Source organism: Rhinatrema bivittatum, chromosome 4, assembly GCF_901001135.1.
Source record: "Rhinatrema bivittatum chromosome 4, aRhiBiv1.1, whole genome shotgun sequence".
Lineage (NCBI taxonomy): Eukaryota > Metazoa > Chordata > Amphibia > Gymnophiona > Rhinatrematidae > Rhinatrema > Rhinatrema bivittatum.
The window spans coordinates 206,138,937-206,159,790 of NC_042618.1; the positions used below are offsets into that span (position 1 = coordinate 206,138,937).

A 20,854-nucleotide genomic window follows, 5' to 3' on the forward strand; every position below is an offset into this window, starting at 1 on the left:
GTTAGCTCAGCTGATGAAAGCTCCTTTTGAGCTGCTGCGCCCCTGTAACCTGAAGTACCTGACCTGGAAGTCATATTTTTGGTGATAGTCACCTCAGCACACAGGGTCAGTGAGCTCCAGGCCTTAGTGACTTATCCACCTTACATTAAGTTTTATCATGACAGGGTGGTCTTGCATACTCTCCCTAAGTTCCTACCTAAGGTGGTGTTGAATTTGCATCTAAACCAGTCCATTGTCCTGCTAACATTCTTTCCCAGACCCCATTCACATCAAGGCAAACGAGCACGGCACAGTTTGGACTGCAAGCAAGCCTTAGCCTTCTATCTGAAGCGGACAGAAGCCCATAGACAGTCCATCCAACTTTTTATTTCTTTTGATAGGAATAGGTTGGGTGATGGCCATTGCCAAACAGACACTATCCAGTTGGCTAGCAGATGCATTTCCTTCTGTTATGCCCTGGCAGGGCTGCATCTGGGGGGGGTCATGTCAAGGCTCATTCTGTTAGAACCATGACAGCATCAGTGGTTCACTTGCGAGCAGTTCCCATGCAGGAGATCTGCAAGTCTGAGATGTGAAGTTCTCTCCACACGTTTACGTCTCAACAGTTGTCTGGATAGGTATAGCTGACGTGACAATAGATTTGACCAGTTTGTCCTTCAGAACCTGTTTGAGGTGTAGAACCCAACTTTCCCTGCCTAGGGCCTGTTGTTTGGGTTCAGGCTATTTCCCCCTCTGTTACCAACAGCACTGTTGTTGTGCGCATTGGCACCTGCTTGGATGTCTGTTGGTCCCCTTTTTGTATTGGGGAGCAGCTTAAAGACTAGGGATTCACCCATGTGTGAGGACTACCATCCTGCTTTTCCTCAGAGAAAGCAGAGTTGCTCACTTGTAACATGTTCTCTGAGGACAGCAGGATGGTAGTCCTCACAAAATACGTCTGCCACCCCCGGGAGTTGGGTTTCTCCTATTTTTTATTTAATAGTAATTCTGTGTTATAAGACTGGAGAGGGACCCTGCATGGTATAGGGCATGCTGGGCAGTGTGGCAGTCAAAGTTCTAGAAAGTTTGACATACGTTTTCTGCAGCAGGGCTCCATCTGATGATGTCTTTTATTTGTTGTGTAATGATTGAAACTTCTTTACATCACTAGGAAAATTTCCATGAAACTGCTTAGAGAAAGTAAAAAATGACATACTAGTGATATTTTCATAGTAGTATAGGGAGTACACAGTATACAGAAGATACAAGTCTCTGAAAGCCATGTAGAGTCTAGTTAATCCCTGTGTTGTATATTTTGACAGAGCATAAGGGGTCAGAGACCAGCTGGCCACAGAAAAATCAGCCAAAATGTATGAAGAAATGACCTTTTAAAAACTTTTTTCTTCCATTTGGTGTACAGCTCTCTGTTATAGCAGTGTCTGTTTTTGACTGAGCTTTTCACTTAGCCAGTATGTGATGCTGCTTTAAAATTTATACATCAAATCATTTTTGGCAATTCTTGGAAGTTTGGCTGATGTAAAAAGGCATGTTAGTGGTTGGTTTTTAGAGGCACATATAAAAAATGCTACTCTAATATATCACATGGTGAGGCCTTGCTTAATTCAGCATTAGGCTTGGTTGTACAAAACAGCTTAGTTTGAATAATGTCTGGAAGCAAAGTCCTAAAGAAAACTGGTTACACCGCTCAGATTCTGATTACGAGTTTAAGTGGATCAAAATGGCCACCTGAACTTCAAATGAATTTAATTCTGTGTTATAAATGCCTTTTTTTAGTTTCCTCCTTGTATCATTTCTTTCTGTTTCTTTCTCTACTTTAAATTGCTGCTCTGGGAATTTTCTCTTCGTGCTGAATAGAGCCCATCGTGAAGACCGGCAAGCCTCCTTCCTCCCTCAGCATGCATTCCTTCTTCCACCAATGCACAGGCTCTTTCAAACCCGCCCCGCTCTGGCGGCCTCGCAGCGTGAGTGGAGCCAGCGTTAGCTCTTACCTGTCCTTGACCAGGAAAAGTACACTGGGTGAATATGCTGTATTATTTTTTACGTTTATGTTGTGGTGTTGCATTTCTGTCAAAGGAAAATGCTTCAGAATTTCAGTTATAAAAAGTTAGTTCCTAATTTTCTCTTTGTTATCCTTGCAGGATTTCTTTTTGGATTTAATTTTGTCTGGCATGTAGAGTTTTTGTGAAATCTGAGGGACAGCCTTGACGTTCTTGGTTTCTCCATCGACAAACAGGGCTAAATTAGCTATGATGTGGGATGATGTCATCCAGTGGCACTGAATGAACCCTTCTTTCTCTTGCTCAGTAAATTTTAATACTGAGCATGTGCAGGGGTCCTTGCGCGTGTGCTGCCTCAAGAGCCTCTTAGTCTGTTTTTGTCTGAGCTATCACACAGATGCTACCCTCTCTCTCTCTCTCTCTCTCTTTTTTTTTGGCATTTCCCTTTACTGTCTTGTATTTTTTCTTGCTGCTTTGACAGTCCTTCAAAAACACATTTTAGTACTCAGCATGTCTGGTTCCAGGAAGCATGTTTGGAGTGTCTTCAAGGATTGTATGTGCAGCCATCATATGTTTATCTTGGATGGCCATGATCTTTGTTATAAGTACCTGTGGCCGTCACATGATTCCTTCAACTCCTTCCACTGCAGCCATATCCTCCAGGACCAAACGATACCAGGCCTGGAAGATAGAGGAACTTCAGAGGGAGTACAGGAAGAAGCTCAAATCAAGTAAGGTTCTTCCTTTTTATGATCTTCACACTCTCACTGGAGCCATTCACACAGGAGCCCAGCTTCTATTCATTCTGGAGGTAAAGCTTCTCCTTCCATGGCACCAGTCTCCAGACCCAGCGTGGAAATGGGTTTGAGCATGTCTCGAAAGTGCCAGACCTCTAAATTGGTGTGGTCCCTGGCTCAATTTTTGGGATATTACGTAGTGCTGAAAAAAAAGAAGGGAACTTCATTGGTGCCAAAGTCTGCTCCATCATCAGTACTGAAACCCTCATTGCTGAAGACATTGATGGTGCTGAGTATGGCATCATCATGGCACCATCTTTGGCGCAGCAGGTGATGGCGCATAGGAAATGCCAGGCTTCCTCAATGCCATCTGCATCAATGCCAGCACAAGTGCCACCTTCTTTTGGTTCGTAAAGCGTACCTGGCCCTTTCTTATCTTATCTGCCCAGGCCTTAAGCCATCTAGAACGCTATCAGAGACCTCAATTTGGATGCTCCCAGCAATGGAGATGATTCTAGTGCAACCCTCAGGAACCCAATCTTGGAGACTGGTCACATTGATGCCCTCATTACCATGTAGGAGAAGGATCTTATTTATGCTTCAGTGGAGGACACCACCTCTCCAACTCCAGCTGAGAAATCTCAATAGTTGATTATCCAGATAAAAGTGCTGGTCGAGAACTCCTCCATGTCCTTATCCACAACTGAAAAGCAAACTATGCTCCATCCTCTTCTGGCTAGGATGGGGAGAACTTGTATTGTAATCAGAAGAGGCCTCTCCTACCTCACCATCCTGTACTCCTCAAACGTTGTCCCTTGTAGGACCACCTCCTTCCCCTTCTGGGAAATAATCTTCACCCTCTGAAAGGGAATCTTTACTTGAGACAGGAGAGGAAACCGACTGGACCCTTCAGTTGGAGTTAGCATCTTCCAGATACCATTCTTCATGCATGTGCCCTTCCTCCTCTCCTGGATCTTGGAAAAGCATTCCCCAATGCCTGGTCTCTGAGGAGGGCTCTAAAGGAATCCAATCAAATCCTCTGCCTGATATACCAGAATAGTCTTCTCTGTCAGAGTATCTTTCCTGGATAAACTGGCAAAGAGAGTGGACATAAATATCTGGAAGGAGAAGGATCCAAAGAAGGAGATCCATGGTCTCCAACTTTGGAGTTCTCAGACAAGAAGGCTGCAATTCCTGTTCAGTTGCTGAGGGATTTACTATCATGTATGTGGGACAACCTAGTTTCGTGTCTACCACTGGCTAGAAAGTTGGACTTAAAGTACAGAGTACAGCATGTGCTAAGTTTTGTATGGTTTAACTCCACACTAGTCAGTAATAATAGAATCGGCCATGAAGCAGGCCAAAAAACACAAATCATTTTGAAACTCTCACCTGAGAAGGATCAGAAGCTTTTGGACTTGTTTGGGAGGAAGAGCTTCCAGATTTCAATACTAAGTACCTTCATTGCTGCACACTAATTATATTTGGTGTAGTGTTTGCATGACTGCATCAAAAGGATCAACCCTTTTGTGGAGATAGTAAACCCTGATCTGAGTTCAAGAGAGTGGTTTCAGAGCTGGAAGAATGTTAAAGACACCTCATCTTTATGGCTTGAGTCCTTCGACATTGCAGCCAGAGCATTGGTGGGAGCTATTGGGGCACACAGAACAGCTTAGTTGAGGGTCAGTACTGACAAAGAGGCTGTGATTGTCAGACTGGTGAATGTCCCATATACAGGAGACAATCTGTTTGGGAAGAAGGTTTGATAGACTATCTCACAGATCAAGGAACAGCATAAGGCTCTCCAGTCTTAGTCGATGGGGACGTCAGAACAGGTTCTTCAATCCAGATATTAGTACTTCAGTAATGACCTTTCTACACTTCAACACTATTAAATGCCTATTGTGCTTCAACAATAGCTACAGCTTCCATCCCAGGATTGAACTTGGGAAAGATGCCAGCCTAAGGTCCAACAGCAGTCCCCAGCCAAATGGGTCAGGCTTTTTGATGGATCTGATTCCTCGACTCCTGCAGTTGGTGAAAAAGTCCAGTGGTTTCTGAAGGAAGATCACTAAGAACTATTGGGGTCCTACAAATAGGAGTGTGGTTACTGCTTGCAGTTTTCCTAAACTCTTTTGATCCATTATTACGGCCTCTTCAATTCAGACCTGTCTCATTCGATCCAGGTTCTCCAACAGGAGGTGATGGCTGAAATTCCTTCTGGGGAATGTGGCCAGAAATTCTATTCCCACTACTTTCTAATCCAAAAGAAGACGGGAGAGTTTGGATTGATCTTGGATTTACGAAGATTAAATGGGAACCTAACTTGGGAGAAATTCAAGATAAACTCTCTCCACTTGATTCTTCCATTTATTCTTCTATGGGATTGGGATGTGCACCCTGCACCTGAAGGATGTATGTGCTCATATTCCAATTCACTGATTGCACTGAAAATAACTCCAGTTTATAGTGGAGGGTTGCCACTTTTAATGTAAAGTTTTGCTCTTCAGCCTCTTGGTGTCCCCCAGTGGTTTTCACGAAGTACCTGGCAGTGATGGCTGCCCATCTCTGTTGGAGAAGGATCTGTATTGGGTTCTTCCTGTGCGAGCATCATGGAATCTCTGGAGACGACTATCCAGCTCCTCCAGTCACTGAGATTTATTATCAATTTTGCCAAATCAAATCTAGTACTGGTACAGAGGATACAGTTCATAAAAGCATGGATAAAGCATTTCTCCCAGAAGATAGAATGGAACATTTGCAAAATTCGGTTCAAACGTTCTTACAATGTACTCAGACCTCAGCCAGGTCTGTGCTAATTACTCTGGAGTATATGGCAGCAGCAGTATATTGGCTTCTCTGACATATCTGCACATAAGGGGATTACAGTGAAGACTTCACTTTCAATGAGACCAGTTGTGACAGCCACTGTTCCATTTTGTTCTAGTAACCCTGGAGATGAGAACATCCCTCCACTGGTGGCTGAGCCTATTGATCTTGAATGTGGGCTCTGTTCTTCAAAGTCTTCCTCATTAGATAATTCTGGTCACAGTTGCATCCACAAAAGTGTGGGGTGCCCTTACATGCTCCTTTCAGACTCTGGGAACATGTCAGCAGTGGAGCATCTTTTTCAAATAAACCTCTTGGAGCTACATGCTATTCTGTATGCCCTGGAAGTGTTCTCTCACATCCTACAGGGAAGGAGAGTTTTGATCCATATGGACAATTAGGTAGCAATGTTCTTTATGAACAAGCAAGGAGGTACTGGGTCCTGGATGCTGTGCCACGAATCTCAAAGAATCTGGAACTGAGCCATCAGACACAAGGCCTTCCTGCAAGTAGTCTACCTTCCTGGGGTATTGAACATATTAGTGAATCCTCTCAGCAGGGTTTTTGTCCACATGAGTGGTTGCTGGACCAGGAGGTGGCAGACTGACTGTTTGATCTGTAAGGTTGCCCAGCAAAGGACCTATTTGCAAGGGAAAGCAGCAGGAAGGTCCAAAGGTTTTTGCACCTTTCTTCCAAGCAAGTTCAGGTCCATTCTAGACACTTTTCTGCTGAAAAAGTATCCTGATCTACTGTATGTATTTTCATCACTTCTGTTAGTGTCCAGGATGGTCCACATGGTACTCAAATTTGAATGAGACTTGTTCTCTAGTTTTCTTATCTTGTCTTGCTGTTGATTCTCTCTCCTTTTCCCCGGGAGTCAACTCATCATTACTTAAGCAGGAAGAAGGTGATCCGTGTCTCACTCCTTTCCCTAAACTGGACAACATGGATATTGAGCACTCAGTGATTTCCTTTCTGGTGCTATCAAAGGAGATGGAGGACATTGTATTTCAGCAAGGAAGCCACTGATAAGAAGCCTGTATGTTTTCAAGTGGAAGAGATTTTCATTTTGGTATTATTTGGGCTCTAGACCCTTTCACCTGGAATCCCAGGGATCTGCTTCAGTTCTTCTTCTCCCATTCTTTATTAGGCCTGAGTACTTTATCAGTGAAAATACACCTTAGTGCCATTGCCACTTACCATCTCCAGCTGGAGGGAAACCTATTTCCCTTCATCCCTGGGTATCAAAGTTCATGACGTTTGTGGCATACAAGACACCCCCATTTCAAAACTTGTACTATGGAATCACAGTGTTGTCTTAGCACAGCTAATGAAATTGCCTTACAAACCACTGGCGTTGGCTTTCTTGAAGGTGGTATTTTTAGTTGCCATCACTTTGGCTAGAAGAGTTAGTGTAGAAGAGCTAGCCTTGGTTTCATACTCGTCTTATCTTCCATAGCAGGGTGGTGCTCCACACCCACCCAAAGTTTCTGCCAAAAGTAGTTTCTGCCTTTCACTTAAATTGTGCTATTGTTTTGCTTATGTTCTTCCTGAAGCTGCATGTGAAAAAAGGAGAAAAGACTTTTGTTATGCCAGACTGCAAAAGGGCTCTAGCCTATTCCCTGAAGAGCACTTAACCACTGTGTCAGGCTTCTCAGCTGTTTATATCTTATGATCCTAACAGAGAGAGTAGCATTGTCCATACTTACTCTATTAAACTGGTTGGCAGGCTGCATCCCACAGAGGCTGGTCTTCAGATTACAGATTCCATCAAGACTCATCAATTAAGAGCTGTGGCTGCTTTAGTTGCTCTCTTAAGGACAGTTTTGATTGACATTCGCAAAGTTGCAACATGGTCTGTACATACCTTTACATCCCACTACTGTTTGGAGAATGTTTCTACAAGTGACAATAACTTTGGACAAGCAATTTTGCACAGCCTGTTCACTCGGTAATCTATTCTTCCGTTGGGGAGCCAGATTGCTCTTTCATTAAGTGCCTGCTATGCTACCCTCAGCTTGGGATTTCCCACATATAATGGCTAATTCAGCCCTGATTGTTGATGGAGAAAGCAAATTTGCTTACTGTAAATGGGATTCTCTGTAGAGAGCAGGATGAATTTGCCATGTTTTATACCCACTCACCTCCCTGGAAAGTGAACTACCTAACTAAAACTAAGCTCTACAGTTGACTGTATGGTATGGGGTAGCTTACACAGAGCAGACTTTGATGGACCACTTGGCTCTTTTTCTACCATCATTTACTACATTACTATGACTGAAGAGCTCACGAGTCAGCGCATGGGTGGGAACTCCCATGCATGCTCAGTATTAAAATTTAGTGAGCTAGAGAGAGGTGGGTCCCTTTGGTGTTGTCTAATGATGATGCACAATTTGTCATGGCTAATTCATCTTGCTGTCTATGGAGAATCCAGTTTATGTAAGCAAACTCTATTTAGACCTGTGCTCTTGCTTCTTGTGTGTTAAACCTTCTGCTCATTGATGTATGTTAGTTTCCAGATTTGTTGCATCAGTGGTTTCAGTGGAACAAACAGTTATTCTTACTACTACTATTACTTGACATATGCAGTGCTGTACAAACAACATATAAGAGACAGTCCTTGATCAATAGAGCTTATAATCTAATTAAGACAAATAAATAGGGCAGAAGAGACTTGGGGAATTTCATATAGTAAGACAATTGTTAAAATTAGTTAATTAGGCTGAAAGTGGACCAACAGGGTTAAAATTTAAAAGCAGCCTGAAAAAAGGTGGGATTTAAACAAGATGAGAGAGGGAGCATGATGCATTAACTCAGGAAGTCTGTTCCAAGCATGGTGGCAAGCACAGAATCAAGAATTGGCAATAGAAGAGAAGGGCATAGATAGTGACTTATCTGATGGGTGGAATGCACAAAGGGGTGTAAAGAGAGATAAGGAGCTACAGAATGAAGGCACTTGTTGGTGAGTAAGAGGAGTTTGAACCGTATGCGGGAATGGATAGAGAGAAAATGCAGTGACTACAGAGAGGTATAATATGGGCGAGCAACTTTGGTGAAAGATAAGTTGCACAGCTGAATTTAGAATAGATTGTAGTGGAACGAGATGGCTCGCTGTTAGACCTGTGAGAAGCAGGCTGCAATAGTCTAAGTGGGAGGAGAGGAAAGGTCGGATAAGGGTTCTGGTACTGTGTTCAGAAAGAAAGGGACATGTTTTGCGATGTTATGGGAAAAGAAACCACGTTTTAACAGAGTTTGGGATATGTGTGGAGAAGGAGAGAATAGTCAAAGATGACTCCTAGGTTACGGGTTGAAGGGACTTGGAAGGTTGACTTATGTTATCCACAGAAATAGAGAAAGGAGGAAGAGGGAAGGTGGATGTGGGGGGGAGGATAAGGAGCGCTGTCTTGGCCATGTTGAGTTTAAGGTGGCAGTGGGACATCCAGGCAGCAATGTCAGACAAGGAGGCTGAGATTTGTGACTGGATTTCTGATGAAATTTCTAGTCTAGAGAAGTAAATCTGGGAATCATCAGCATAAAAATGGTATTGAAAGCCATGAGAGGAAATCAGAGTACCAAAGAAATTAGTAGAGGAGAAGGGCTTAGGACAGAATTCTGAGGCACAGAAATTGATAGTGGGATGGCAGAAGAGGAGGATCCACCAGAGGAAATACTAAAAGTGCAATGGGAGAGGTAACCTGAAATCTAAGTGAGGACAGAGTATCAAGGAGTAGGTGGTAATCAACAGTGTAAAAATCAAGCAGATAGGTCAAGGAGGTTAAGGACTGAGTAAAGATCTTTGCCTTTTGCCATAAACAGGTCATTGGAGACTTTGGCAATGACTGTTTCAATTGAATGTAGAGAACAAATACCAGACTGGAGGGGATCAACAAAGTGTTGAGATACAGGAAAGTCAAGGCAGTGGCAGTAAAAAGCACATTAAAGTAATTAGGAAGCAAAAGCAAGGATGGAAATGGGATGATAGTTGGAAGGACTTTTTTTTGAAGAGTGATATGATCACAGCTTGTTTGAAGGCAGCAGGAACAGTAGCAGTGGAGAGTGATAGATTGAGGATGTGACAGATAGAAGGGATGACTGCAGTGGAGATAGATCTGAGGAACTGGGTAGGAATAGGGTCAGAGGAACAAGTAGTGAGCTTGGAGGTAGAGAAAAGATGGGCAGTTTCCTCCACTGTGACTTCAGGAAAGGAGGAGAGAGTGGTGGAGGCTAGTGGAAGGATAGAGGAAAAAAGTGGGATAGAGGGAGGTAAAGGTGACATGGTTGAGAACCCAAGGCTAATTTTGTGAATCTTGTCATGGAATAGTGAGCCATAGTCTGGGTAGAAAGTGAAGGGAGGTGAGGGAAGTTTGAGGAATGAATTGAGTGTGACAAAGAGATGGTGAGGGTTGGATGCAAGAAAGTTTGTCAGATGAACGTAGTAGTCTTGCTTGACAAGTGCAATAGCAGACTGGAAAGTGATCAGCATGAATTTGAAATGTATGAAATTTATATGGGAATGGGATTTTAGACAGAGACATTCTGCAGAACAGGCAAAGGAATGTAGGTAGCAGATTCTAGGGGTAAGCCAAGGCTGGGGTTTGGTGTGCCTTACAGGATGGTTAAGAAGAGGAGCAAGAGTGTCTAAGCCTGAAGAGAGTATAATGTTGTAAGAAGAAACTGCTTTGTCAACGGACTCAGACAATGTAGTGGAAGACCTGAGAGAGAAAGCAGTAGCGGAGAAGAACAAGGGTCAACAGTTTAGAGATTCATGAAGGTGTAGGTGGTGACTGGACAAGTCTGTGGGGAGCATAGTTTAATGTGAAAGTTATCAGATGGTCTGAGATAGGAAGATGGATAAGTCTGAATGACAGCAGTTCGAAAAAAGGACTAGATCAAGGCAGTGGCCATGCCGGTGAGTAGGAGCAGTAGACCAGAACTGGAGATCAAATGAGGTTAAGGAAAGGAGTTTTGAGGTATAAGTGTTAGGAGTCAGCAATATGGAGGTTAAAGTCATCAAGGATAAGAGAAGGGGAGGATGAAACATAGAAACATAGAAATGACGGCAGAAGAAGACCAAACGGCCCATCCAGTCTGCCCAGCAAGCTTCACACATTTTTTTCTCTCATACTTATCTGTTTCTTTTAGCTCTTGGTTCTATTTCCCTTCCTCCCCCACCATTAATGTAGAGAGCAGTGATGGAGCTGCATCCAAGTGAAATATCTAGCTTGATTAGTTAGGGGGTAGTAGGGGTAGTATGGGTCAATGAAGAGGGAAAGCCAGGAATCAAAATTGTTGAGACAGGAGGAAGGAGATTTATCAGGAGGTGCTCCTCTTGGATTGGATGAAAAACAAGTCTTCACGCAGGAGGTGCTTGATGTGGCAAAAATGACAAACTGAAAAATCCTGTGGGTTCATTTGCACAATTAAAACATCTTTCTTTTAAATCTTTCAGTGTCAGCTTTCAACAGTTTCAGTGGGTGCTCTTTGCTCAGGGAATGTAGTAGGCCAAGCCATGGCTGGAGAGTTTCTGTTTCTCAAACTTTGTGTCCTTCCTTCTCCTTCCCTTCTAGTTTTCATACTGATTTTTGTAGGAAAGAATGACATTTCTCATGCTCTGGCCATTTTTAAGGTTAAAAAAAAAAAAAATCATTCTCAGTACCTAGAGAGTCTGCAGTTTTAAGAACGTGCTTCATGGAGCATACACTGCAGCAGAATGAAGCACTGCCAACACTGCCAAGCCCTTCCTTTTCAGTATGTGCTGCCAGAAAGCCGGAGAGAGGCTGAAGGCCCTGCAGACACCATCTAGATTCTTTTTCTTGGGAATTCCAGGTCAGATCTGCTTGTTTAAAGTCCTACAGCCACGTATTCTGATCAAACCCGGGTAGTTTGGAAACTTAAGCCTCCCAGATCACTCTGTAGCACCATCATTGTTGCACTACCTCTGCATTCCTATGAAGTGCTGGACCCAGGGTGGAATATGGTGAACAACAAGTGGAAGCTTTCTAGGAGAAGGAGACTACATAAACTGTGAATTCAGACTTCAGAAACTGACTAGTTTTGCCTCTTATCCGGGATTGAAAAATCTGTAATTGACCCCCATGGCAACGAAGACATATCTCAGGGGCCGATGTAATAAACTGTTCGTTAAAACTGTGCACTGAAAGTCAGCACTCATTTTAAGGCACAAGCTAAAAAAAAGTTAAAACCTAATGCAGTAAGCTAGTGCTATGCTAATGTATTGGTAGTTTAAAATGTGTATAGAAATCCTTTTGCATTGGCCAAGCTCACCTTTTAACTGTGCAGAAAATCTGATTTGTGGACAAAGCATAATTACTGCACACTCATCCTGTTTTCTGTATATAAAATCCAGTTTTTATGCAGACAACAAGATTTGTGCACAAATCAGGTTTTCCATATAAATCTCTAGTGCAGGACATCCTCACCATGACCACCATGTTCAGCCTCGTGGATTAATATTGGCCACAGGAATTTTACTCCATCTCTGATTAGAAGTTAAGTTTTGAGTGTTAAGAAAATATGAGTTAAGTCTATGAGCCTCTCTGCATTGCCGGGTAATAGTTAATGCTCTCATTAATATGGGATTTGTATAGAGCAGAACTAATTTGCGAGCATATGCTAGTGTGTGGTTGTGCACGCAAAACTCCTTGTTGAATTCAGGAGTAAAGCTTTGCACAGAAAAATGTATGCACAGCTGCTCATTAGCATATGCATACAGCCTAGAACAACTTATTAGACCATCCCTCAGACAGGCAATATTGGCCCCTTCCCAGTTCCAGTGATTCCTTCCCTTGTCTGTAACTAGAGAGGCTTCCTCCTCAAATCTTATATAAAGCCAAAAATCCCTAACGGAGAGAAACCTCTTAGTGTGTCCTTTCTGGATTCTTTCTCTTCCTATCCCAGACCCCCTTTCCTCCCTCTACACACATACATTTTTTGGGAGGGCTTTCTCAATTTCATTCTGACTCCTCTGACTTGGAGCCTGAAGGGGGGAGTCCAACTTTCAATTCTCTGTTCAGAGATTTCAGGGTTTTGTAAATCTGACATTTTCCGAAGAAACTAAGACAGCCCAACAGACACCTTCCTTGAATCATAGCTGAAGGGAAACCAGGTTCTTTGAAGTAGAATTCATTTAAAAGGAAACGATCCACATTGATAGATAAGGGTCAATTCTGAAAGCCATTTCTACAAGACTGGAATTGGTGTACGCCATGGAGAAACACAAATTCCAAAGGCGCTTTCTGTGCTCCTCTCCCAGTAAGTCTCTGTTCCTGCAGGAACCTCCCCAAGGGCTTCTTTTTGGTGCATATTTCCCTTCCCTCCACTTTAAGGGCATTTTTGTTTTTGTCATCCCCTCTCTCCTCTAATCCTGATGTAGCCCTGGCATCCACTCCCCCCAACCTTGCTAGCTTTTCTGACTTCCATGCCTGTCAGTGCCAAAGAGTCATCTCTTTTTCCTCCCAGTCCCTCTGCTATTGTTGTCTGCTGGATCCTGTTTGTGGCGAGATCCTCCTCCTCCTCTTGGGGTTTGGGGTGCCCTTCCAGTCTCGCGCCTTACTCTTGTCTTTGGCTGGCCTGGAGAACCCCTCCAGCCCAGCTAATGTGGTCTTCGGCTCTTTCCTCATGTCTTCGGCTGACAGGGCTAGGGAACCCGCTACCCATGCTGTTCCTGCTCCCAGCTCCTCCTCTTGTCCATCTCTGTGTTAAACATGTGTGTAATTTTCTGTGCAAAAGAAAAAAATAATACAGGAAAACAACTGGTTAGTCATATAAGGCTTTTCTGCAATATGTACTGTAAAGGACACCTAAAAATGAAGATTATCAAAAAAGAAAATCTAACAAGAGTCATGGGCCTGTCTTTCAAGAAGAGTTTTGAGATGGGTGCTGTTTTTTTCCAGTCTCCTCTTTTAACAGCCTTGTTCCTCCTTGGTGTTGGATATGTTCAGAAGCTGGAAAAGTACTGTCAGCAGACTGTCGCAGATTATGTGCAATTGCTGCCCACTTCCTTTTCTGCAGTGTTTGTCCTCTTAAGTTTATTGCTGATTCAGGGTATGACATTAAGTCTTTGTTTGTCAGAGTCATGGTCTATAAATATAAATGATCAAGAGAGGGGACTGTGGCTATAAAGCAGGTCCACAGCTTTTAATTGCCATTTGTTGGGCATTGATTTTGAGGGAGCAATCTGATCTAGTGTTAGTTGAATAGAATTGTCAGGGATCTGGTGTCCAGCAGAAATACCTGTCTTCATCGGGACAAGTGAAACAAGAAAGAGTTCATCTTCAAATCCCCCAGCTAAGATTCTGATGCAAACAATAGCTCTCAGTTCATCTCTAACAATTCCTCATCAGGGTGCAATCCCAGAGGCAGAGGAGGATATTGGGGTGGAACAAAATCAAAGAAATAAACTTTGATAACCAGGACTTATGAAGGGGAGAAAAGTAGGAGGAAAAAAAAATAGTTTGCCCGGATTCAGTCAGTGACAGACTCATGGGTCCTAAGTAGTGTCAAAGAAGATTATCTCATAAAATTCTCATGTCCTCAATTCCACAGGCAAGAGGCAAGGTTGCTATTTTATTCCGAATTGTGCAGCACTAATGAAAATGCAGACTCTATGCAGAGCCTCTGGAAAAGATATATTCAGGGATTTATTTCAGCTACTGCTTGTTCTAAAGATACCCAAAGACTTCTGGCCTATACTAGCGCTAAAGAGGTTAACATTTTCTTCAGTATTTATCGCTTCAGAATAACATCCCTAAAAATACTGACTGGGCGGGCCCAGTATATCAGTAGCAGAACTGTGCACTGCCATGTGGAAATCCAGATCAAACCCTGGGGCCGATTCAGGTTTTGAGTGCCTTGAGCGAGCTGGGAATGGGAATGCTCCAGAGGTAAAGTTCACAGCTGCTTCCAAGGATGGAGGAAGTATTTATGCAAGGGTGACCCCTAGTGGCTGTATTCAGGACTTAAAATTGCAGGGTTCTGAAAGGAGCCCTGATGTGTAATCTCTACAGCCAATGCTGCAATGACCAGAACAGATGTGTGTGTGCGGGGGGAGGGGGAACATAAAATTGGGGAAAAATCCCTGGGTTGTAGCAAAGGGAAGGCTCATGACACTAGAATCCCATTTTTGGTTTCCGACTGAGCTGGAGGAGCAGGAGGAAATTGGCAGGTCCAAATAAGGAAGAAGATTGTCTTTGTTCACTGTACTTGTAGGAGCCTTGCCTATATATATTCTAATAGTGAAGTATCATTGGAAGTTCCTTAAGTTCTTCATAAGAAATTTACATGTTAATTTCTTGCCTTAGCTTAAGTCTTCAACAAGTTACTTTTTTTTTTTTTTTTAAACAATGCTCAGAGAGAATTTTTGCTTGTCAATATCTTAATGACATTCTTAATCAGAGTCTGATCATACCAGGAACACAGAGGTGCCAAAAAATGAGTTCTCTCCTACCTAAGGGTGCATAGATGGCATATAATTTAGGAAAAGTATTCCATAGATTCCCTTCACTTGGGGGTATAGATTCTGCACTATAATAAAACTGGTACTTTTACCAGAGTACAAAATCAATCAGTTGTCTCTGCTGAAAATGTAGGATTGTGTGGACTATAAAGTTTTAAAAATAAAAAATAAATGAAATCAGTATGTTGAAAGTTGCAAAGCAAAATGACCGCAGACTTGTGCTTTTGAATCATAGGCCTAATGAATTCGGTGGTAAAGAAGGTATCTTAGATCAGGTTTCAGACAGCTTTCAAACAAATGTGCGGGGCGGCATATATGCGCATATATGGCCATGAGTAGATTTACGTAAGTATTTTATAACTCGTTTGTATGATATACTTGCGTTTTATAAAATGTGCATCTCTACCCCGCAGAATACGTGAGTATGTAGGCTTATGCATTAATACATGCAATGCACTGAAACCCCGTATATCAATCCATTGAACACGTGTACTTTTCCTACCTGTTTTAAAAAATTATAAATGTGTGGTTTTTACGCATGAAAGGGAAATAGAACTTACTTATGTAAATTGGCCAATTTTAAAAGGTGTGCATAAATACAATTTACCAGTTTACCAACTAGTTCACCACTTTGCCCATTCTTTCTCCAGGCCATCCTGGTTCTTCAGCCTGAATTCCACCCCCCCCCCCCCCCCCAGTTCACCTATACCTCCTACCCAGTCAGTAGTACACATTAAAACATTTAGTATCATGCTAGATAATTAGGTGTAAAAATAAGCAAGTTGGCAAATGTACACACGTAAGTAACTTTTAAAATAGGAACTTACGGGCATAAGTGCTGACTCTGCCCAGGAATACCCCCTAGGCTGCCCCTTTTTTACATATGTATATTTGTGCATGAAAGTGAAAATATGTATGTATTTTCCTCTTTTTTTAAAATACAGAATACATGAATAGATGCTACTTAGGCACATATATGCTAATTTTTACACCTTAAACATTTTGAAAGTTCACCTCAAACAGTGCAGATTGAGGCAGTTTTCTGGGAGCTGATCTGCAGTACAAGCTGGAGTTACCTTCAAGAAAAGGATTCCTTGAATTGACGGTTATAAAGTAGAAATTTAGAGAATAGAAAAAATGTAAGCTTCCTAAATTAGATCCATATTGCAAAAGATACAAGTCTCAGGAGAAGAGAAGGGATGAGCCATTCTTCACCATCATTCAGCCCAGGTTTTATGGTCTCAAAAGAAAAAATTGCATCACATGAATATGTTGGAAATGAGAAATGTGCTCCCAGTCCTGATTTCATTGTAAGAACTTGCCAGGAACTAGGAAATGAAGTCACACTGTTTGGCCACAGTGACATGTTTGAACAAATGAGGGGCAACAGTACTGACTCTATAGCAGTGCTATACATGATCATGCAGGAAACCTGGATTTGATTCCTGAGACTGGCATCTGCTTCTGACAGGGTTCCTAGCCCCAATTGCTGTACAGTGGCAACACCTAGAGACTTAGGATGTATGCGGACTATGTTCTGGAAAGAGCTGTAGTCTCTGGCCAAGGACTCTTGCTACAATGACTTGGCAAGATGAGAACAAGTTGGAAGGTTATAGAACGGGAGAAAAAATGTAAGACGTTGTAAATGAAACTTATGGAGCCATAGCCTAGTAGAGGCCAATTACATTTGAGCTGGAAGCCCAAAGGAGCAGGAGCAAACTGCCTGGCAAATAAAAAGCAAAATAAGGAAGGGGGAACAAATAGCGACTGTATGCTGCTGCAGGTTTCTGTAGTTCCCAGCTGGAGAGAGATTAACTGTGTAAGCTTTCCAGTGATTCATATATAAATGTCCCAGGAGTCTGGTCAAATTGAACATCTATAAGACCAGAAAATAGGAGCTGAAGACCAAGGTGATCTGCTTCCATTGGGGCCAACTCACAGTATATTTAGTGGCCTTGACTTGCAAAATTGTTGCCAAGGTGCTTTAGCCACTGAAAAGAGGGATCAAGCCATAGCTACTGATGCTCTGACTCAGATGCCCTGTATATTTTTCCTCCATAATGCTTTACAGAAAGGTATCTAAGATTAGTAAGGCAGAAATATACTTAGCGACCCCTTACTGGCCCAGGCTTCTGTGGCTTCCAGCACAGAAGATATAAATAAAGGTTTTCTATCTTTTGGTCTGAAGCTGATGACATGAAAGGTGGAAAGAAGGCCTTAAAGAATAAGGCAGTATTTTGATTTCAGGCGTGCAAAAGGCTAGAAAGGCTCCATTAATGGAGCATGGCCTCTCAGTCTGGATATGATTTACTGACTGGTACAAAGAGCATCGGAAACTTTGGTAAGCCATATTCTGATTTTATTTTGTTTTATTTCAAATACTAAATCCAAGTTTTAGCATTAATTCACTATCTCTGATGTCAACAGAATATTAAGTCTATTCATTTAATTTTATTCAGATGTAATAAAGTTCATTAAAGCAGCAGCTGTTTTGTGGCCCAAGGTTTTGGTGGATTTTGAATATTGTACTAAACATCGTTTTGGAGCATCTGTCTTAGCTCATGAACTTAACTTTGCTGTATTAAATAGTATTTTTAATTGCAATTTGCTTATGAAGAACAGTTAATTGAAGCTCAGCACCATTTTTGTCTAAGACAGTGTTGTCTTAAGGACTCTTTCAAGGTTTGTTCCTGATGTAAACAGAGTATAAATCAGGAAAGTTTTTTTACATTGTGTCCTGAGCCTAAAAATTGTTCAGGAAAGAAAGTTTGGCTGCTTTGATGTTGAAAGGGTATTAATTTTCTGCTTCAAAAAAATAAAATTCTTCAGACTGATGGAGCAAATTATTTATATATTTGGGGATGATAAAGGAGTGCTAGCCAGCTTTTAATACTTATGTTCTCACAGGACAAGCAGGATGGTAGTCCTCACATATGGGTGACATCAGGATGGAGCCCAATCACAGAACACTTTTTTCAAAGTTTCTAGAACTTTGACTGGTACCACTGAGCATGCCCAGCATGGTACCAACCCTGCATCCAGCAGGGGTCTCCCTTCAGTCTCTTTTTTCCGCGCAGCTTTTGCCACGCGGACTTAGGAGCTCTCTCACAAGTTCCTGACAGGAGTTTTTTCCCTCAGGAATTTCTTTGCAAATTGCAAGAGTTTATACCCACTTGGGGTCTTCCTTCTCCGTCGTCGATAGCCACATCCCTATGGCAAGTTTTTACCCGTTTTTTTGGTCGGTTCCCGTCGGGGACCGGTATAGGCCTCACAGGCACTGACCGCGACCGGCCTAAATTTTTGACGGCAGCGATGGCGACAGGTTTTTGTCAGTGCCCTGATTGTCCTAGGACAATGTCTATCATATTTTCATGAAAGATCAACACAACCACGAAATCTACAATAGTCATCTAAGAACTTTTTTCCTATATAAAACTAACCCCACTACTACCTCCCCAATGTTACCCATCTTTATCTATGAAATTCTTTGTTAAAACTCTGTTATTCTCCTAATATTTTTTGTCATGTAAACTGTTATGATGGCAAAACCGAATACACGGTATACAAAATGTTAAATAAAAAAATAAATAAATAGACCCTCACCAGGTCTGTGTAGTTTGGGCCCAACACATGACTGCGCCCAAATGACCCCGGAGGGCTGCTGGGCTCAGCTGGAAAAAAATGGCTTTGTTGTTCCACACAAAGCAGCGTCCACCATCCCAAGCTTCTGCAACATCGGCACAGTCGCCGACGAAATCACGCCATTGGTCGGATACCGATGACTCTTGGTTGATGTCGAAGTCTGCTACTTCACCGTCCTCTGTGCCAGACACAGGTAAGGCTGAGCATCGAGAGAAGCATAGGGTATTGCAAGTCTATTCCATCGACACCAGATGCACTGGTGCCTTCAACTTCCAAGTCTCTCGAGCCACCAAAGAAGAAGCCCCGTGCTGAGGAGCCCCGAACCTCCTCTGAGCTGGGTGCACCAAGGCGTTCCCCGCCTTCCATGGGCGCGGCAGCCGAGACTCCACTGGGACCAGTGGACCCTCCGGCAATGTCCTCCATGCCTCCTACTCTGGACCTGGTGTTAGCCGCACCAGCGTCCCATGAGGAATTGCACCGGATGGTGCAAGAGGAGGTGGTATAGGCCATCCAGGGCCTTCTGAAGCCATCGCCAATACCGGTTCCCATGCCAGCTCCGGAACCGATGCCACCGATGCTTATTCCGCTCCTTGACAGGCTGGACGTCCTCATCAGTGCTCTGCCAGTGGCACTGGGGAAAGCACCGATACCCTTCAATCCCTCAATGCCCATTCATCTCTCCTCGGACGAGGAGAGTTCATTGAGGCCGGAACAGGTTCTAGGGCTTTCTGGATCGTTTCCACCGAGGTCACCGATGCCATCGGTGCCCCTTCGTCCTTCACCGATGCCGCACCCGAGGCCGTCTATGCCAACTCCGATACCCTCTGTGCCCAGACCTCCTCCGGCTTGGGAAGGTCCCTTTCTACCATCTGACCCACCATTTGGGGATCAGCCTTACCAACCATGGACCGATGACTCATATGATTCCCAGGACACGGGAAATATCCCACCTGAGCCTTCGCCACCTGAAGAGAGATGCAAGTCTCCACCGGAGGACCTCTCCTTCATTAATTTAATTAAGGAAATGTCGGAGACTATCCCTTTTACCCTGCAAACTGAAGAAGACTCTAGTCACAAAATGCTGGAAGTCCTTCAGTTTGTTGATGCACCAAAAGAAATAATGACCATCCCGGTTCATGATGTCCTGCTTGATCTTCTGCAGCGCAACTGGAAGTATCCTGGTATGGTCCCTCCGGTCAACCGCAAGACTGATGTCACCTATCTAGTCCAGTCAGCGCCTGGTTTCCAAAAGACGCAATTGGCTCATCATTCAGTGGTCATAGAGTCTGCCCAGAAAAAGGCCAAGAGACCAAGGCCTCATTCTTCGGCACCTCCTGGGAAAGAGCAAAAATTCCTTGATGCTTTTGGGCAAAGAGTTTTCCATGGCTCAATGTTAATTTCTCGTATTGCGGCATATCAACTTTATATGACCCAAAACAACAGGAATTTATTCAAGCAATTACAGGAATTTTCTGAGTCTCTCCCAGATCAGTTCCAAGACCAACTGAACTCCATCATAAAAAAGGGCTTTGATGCAGGTAAGCATGAAGTCAGGTCAGCTTATGACATTTTTGATACGGCGTCCAGGTTATCAGCAGCTGGAATAAGTGCACAGAGGTGGGCCTGGCTAAAATCCTCAGATTTGCGCCCAGAAGTACAAGACCGCTTAGCGGACCTTCCCTGTATAGGGGGCAATCTGTTTGGAGAAAAAACCCAAGAAACTGTCGCACAACTCAAAGATCATAACGAGACGCTGCGGCAGCTTTCCGCTGTACATGCTGACTTCTCTACCTTTTCTAAACGGCCGTTCAGGAGAGAGGCGAAAACTGCTTACAAAGCACGAAGATAAAGCCTCCACCTCGACATCCCAGGCCTCAGAAAGCACAGCCACCTGCACAACCCGGTCCTGCCTCGGGGTTTTGACTCCCCCCTAGAGAGCGATTGTCGTTTTCCCCCTCTGCCATCCCTGCTGGTCGGCGGCCGGCTCTGCCACTTTACCACCATGTTAGCTCAAGGTCACCACGGACCAGTGGGTCCAGTCAGTCGTAGCTCAAGGTTACCATCTAAACTTCCTCTCCATACCGTCGAACTCTCCACCTCGGCCGGGGTGGACTTCCTCCGACCACTTTCTACTCCTGCAGGGGGAGATAACTTCCCTCCTGCAAGCCAATGCC

General features: G+C 43.4%; 1 protein-coding gene across 3 annotated transcripts in view; it reads left to right on the forward strand.

Moving 5' to 3' along the window:
* Nucleotides 1–20,854, forward strand: part of LOC115090469 (cyclin-dependent kinase 17-like) — a 434,720-nt gene that overhangs the window by 113,710 nt on the left and 300,156 nt on the right. For 2 of the 3 annotated variants that reach the window (XM_029599597.1, XM_029599598.1), the window contains exon 3: nt 1,855–2,016. The exons of the other annotated variant lie outside the window; for it this stretch is intronic. In XM_029599597.1, coding sequence (XP_029455457.1) covers nt 1,855–2,016 — 162 coding nt within the window. The remainder of the gene's footprint in view (nt 1–1,854; nt 2,017–20,854) is intronic. 3 annotated transcript variants of the gene reach the window in all.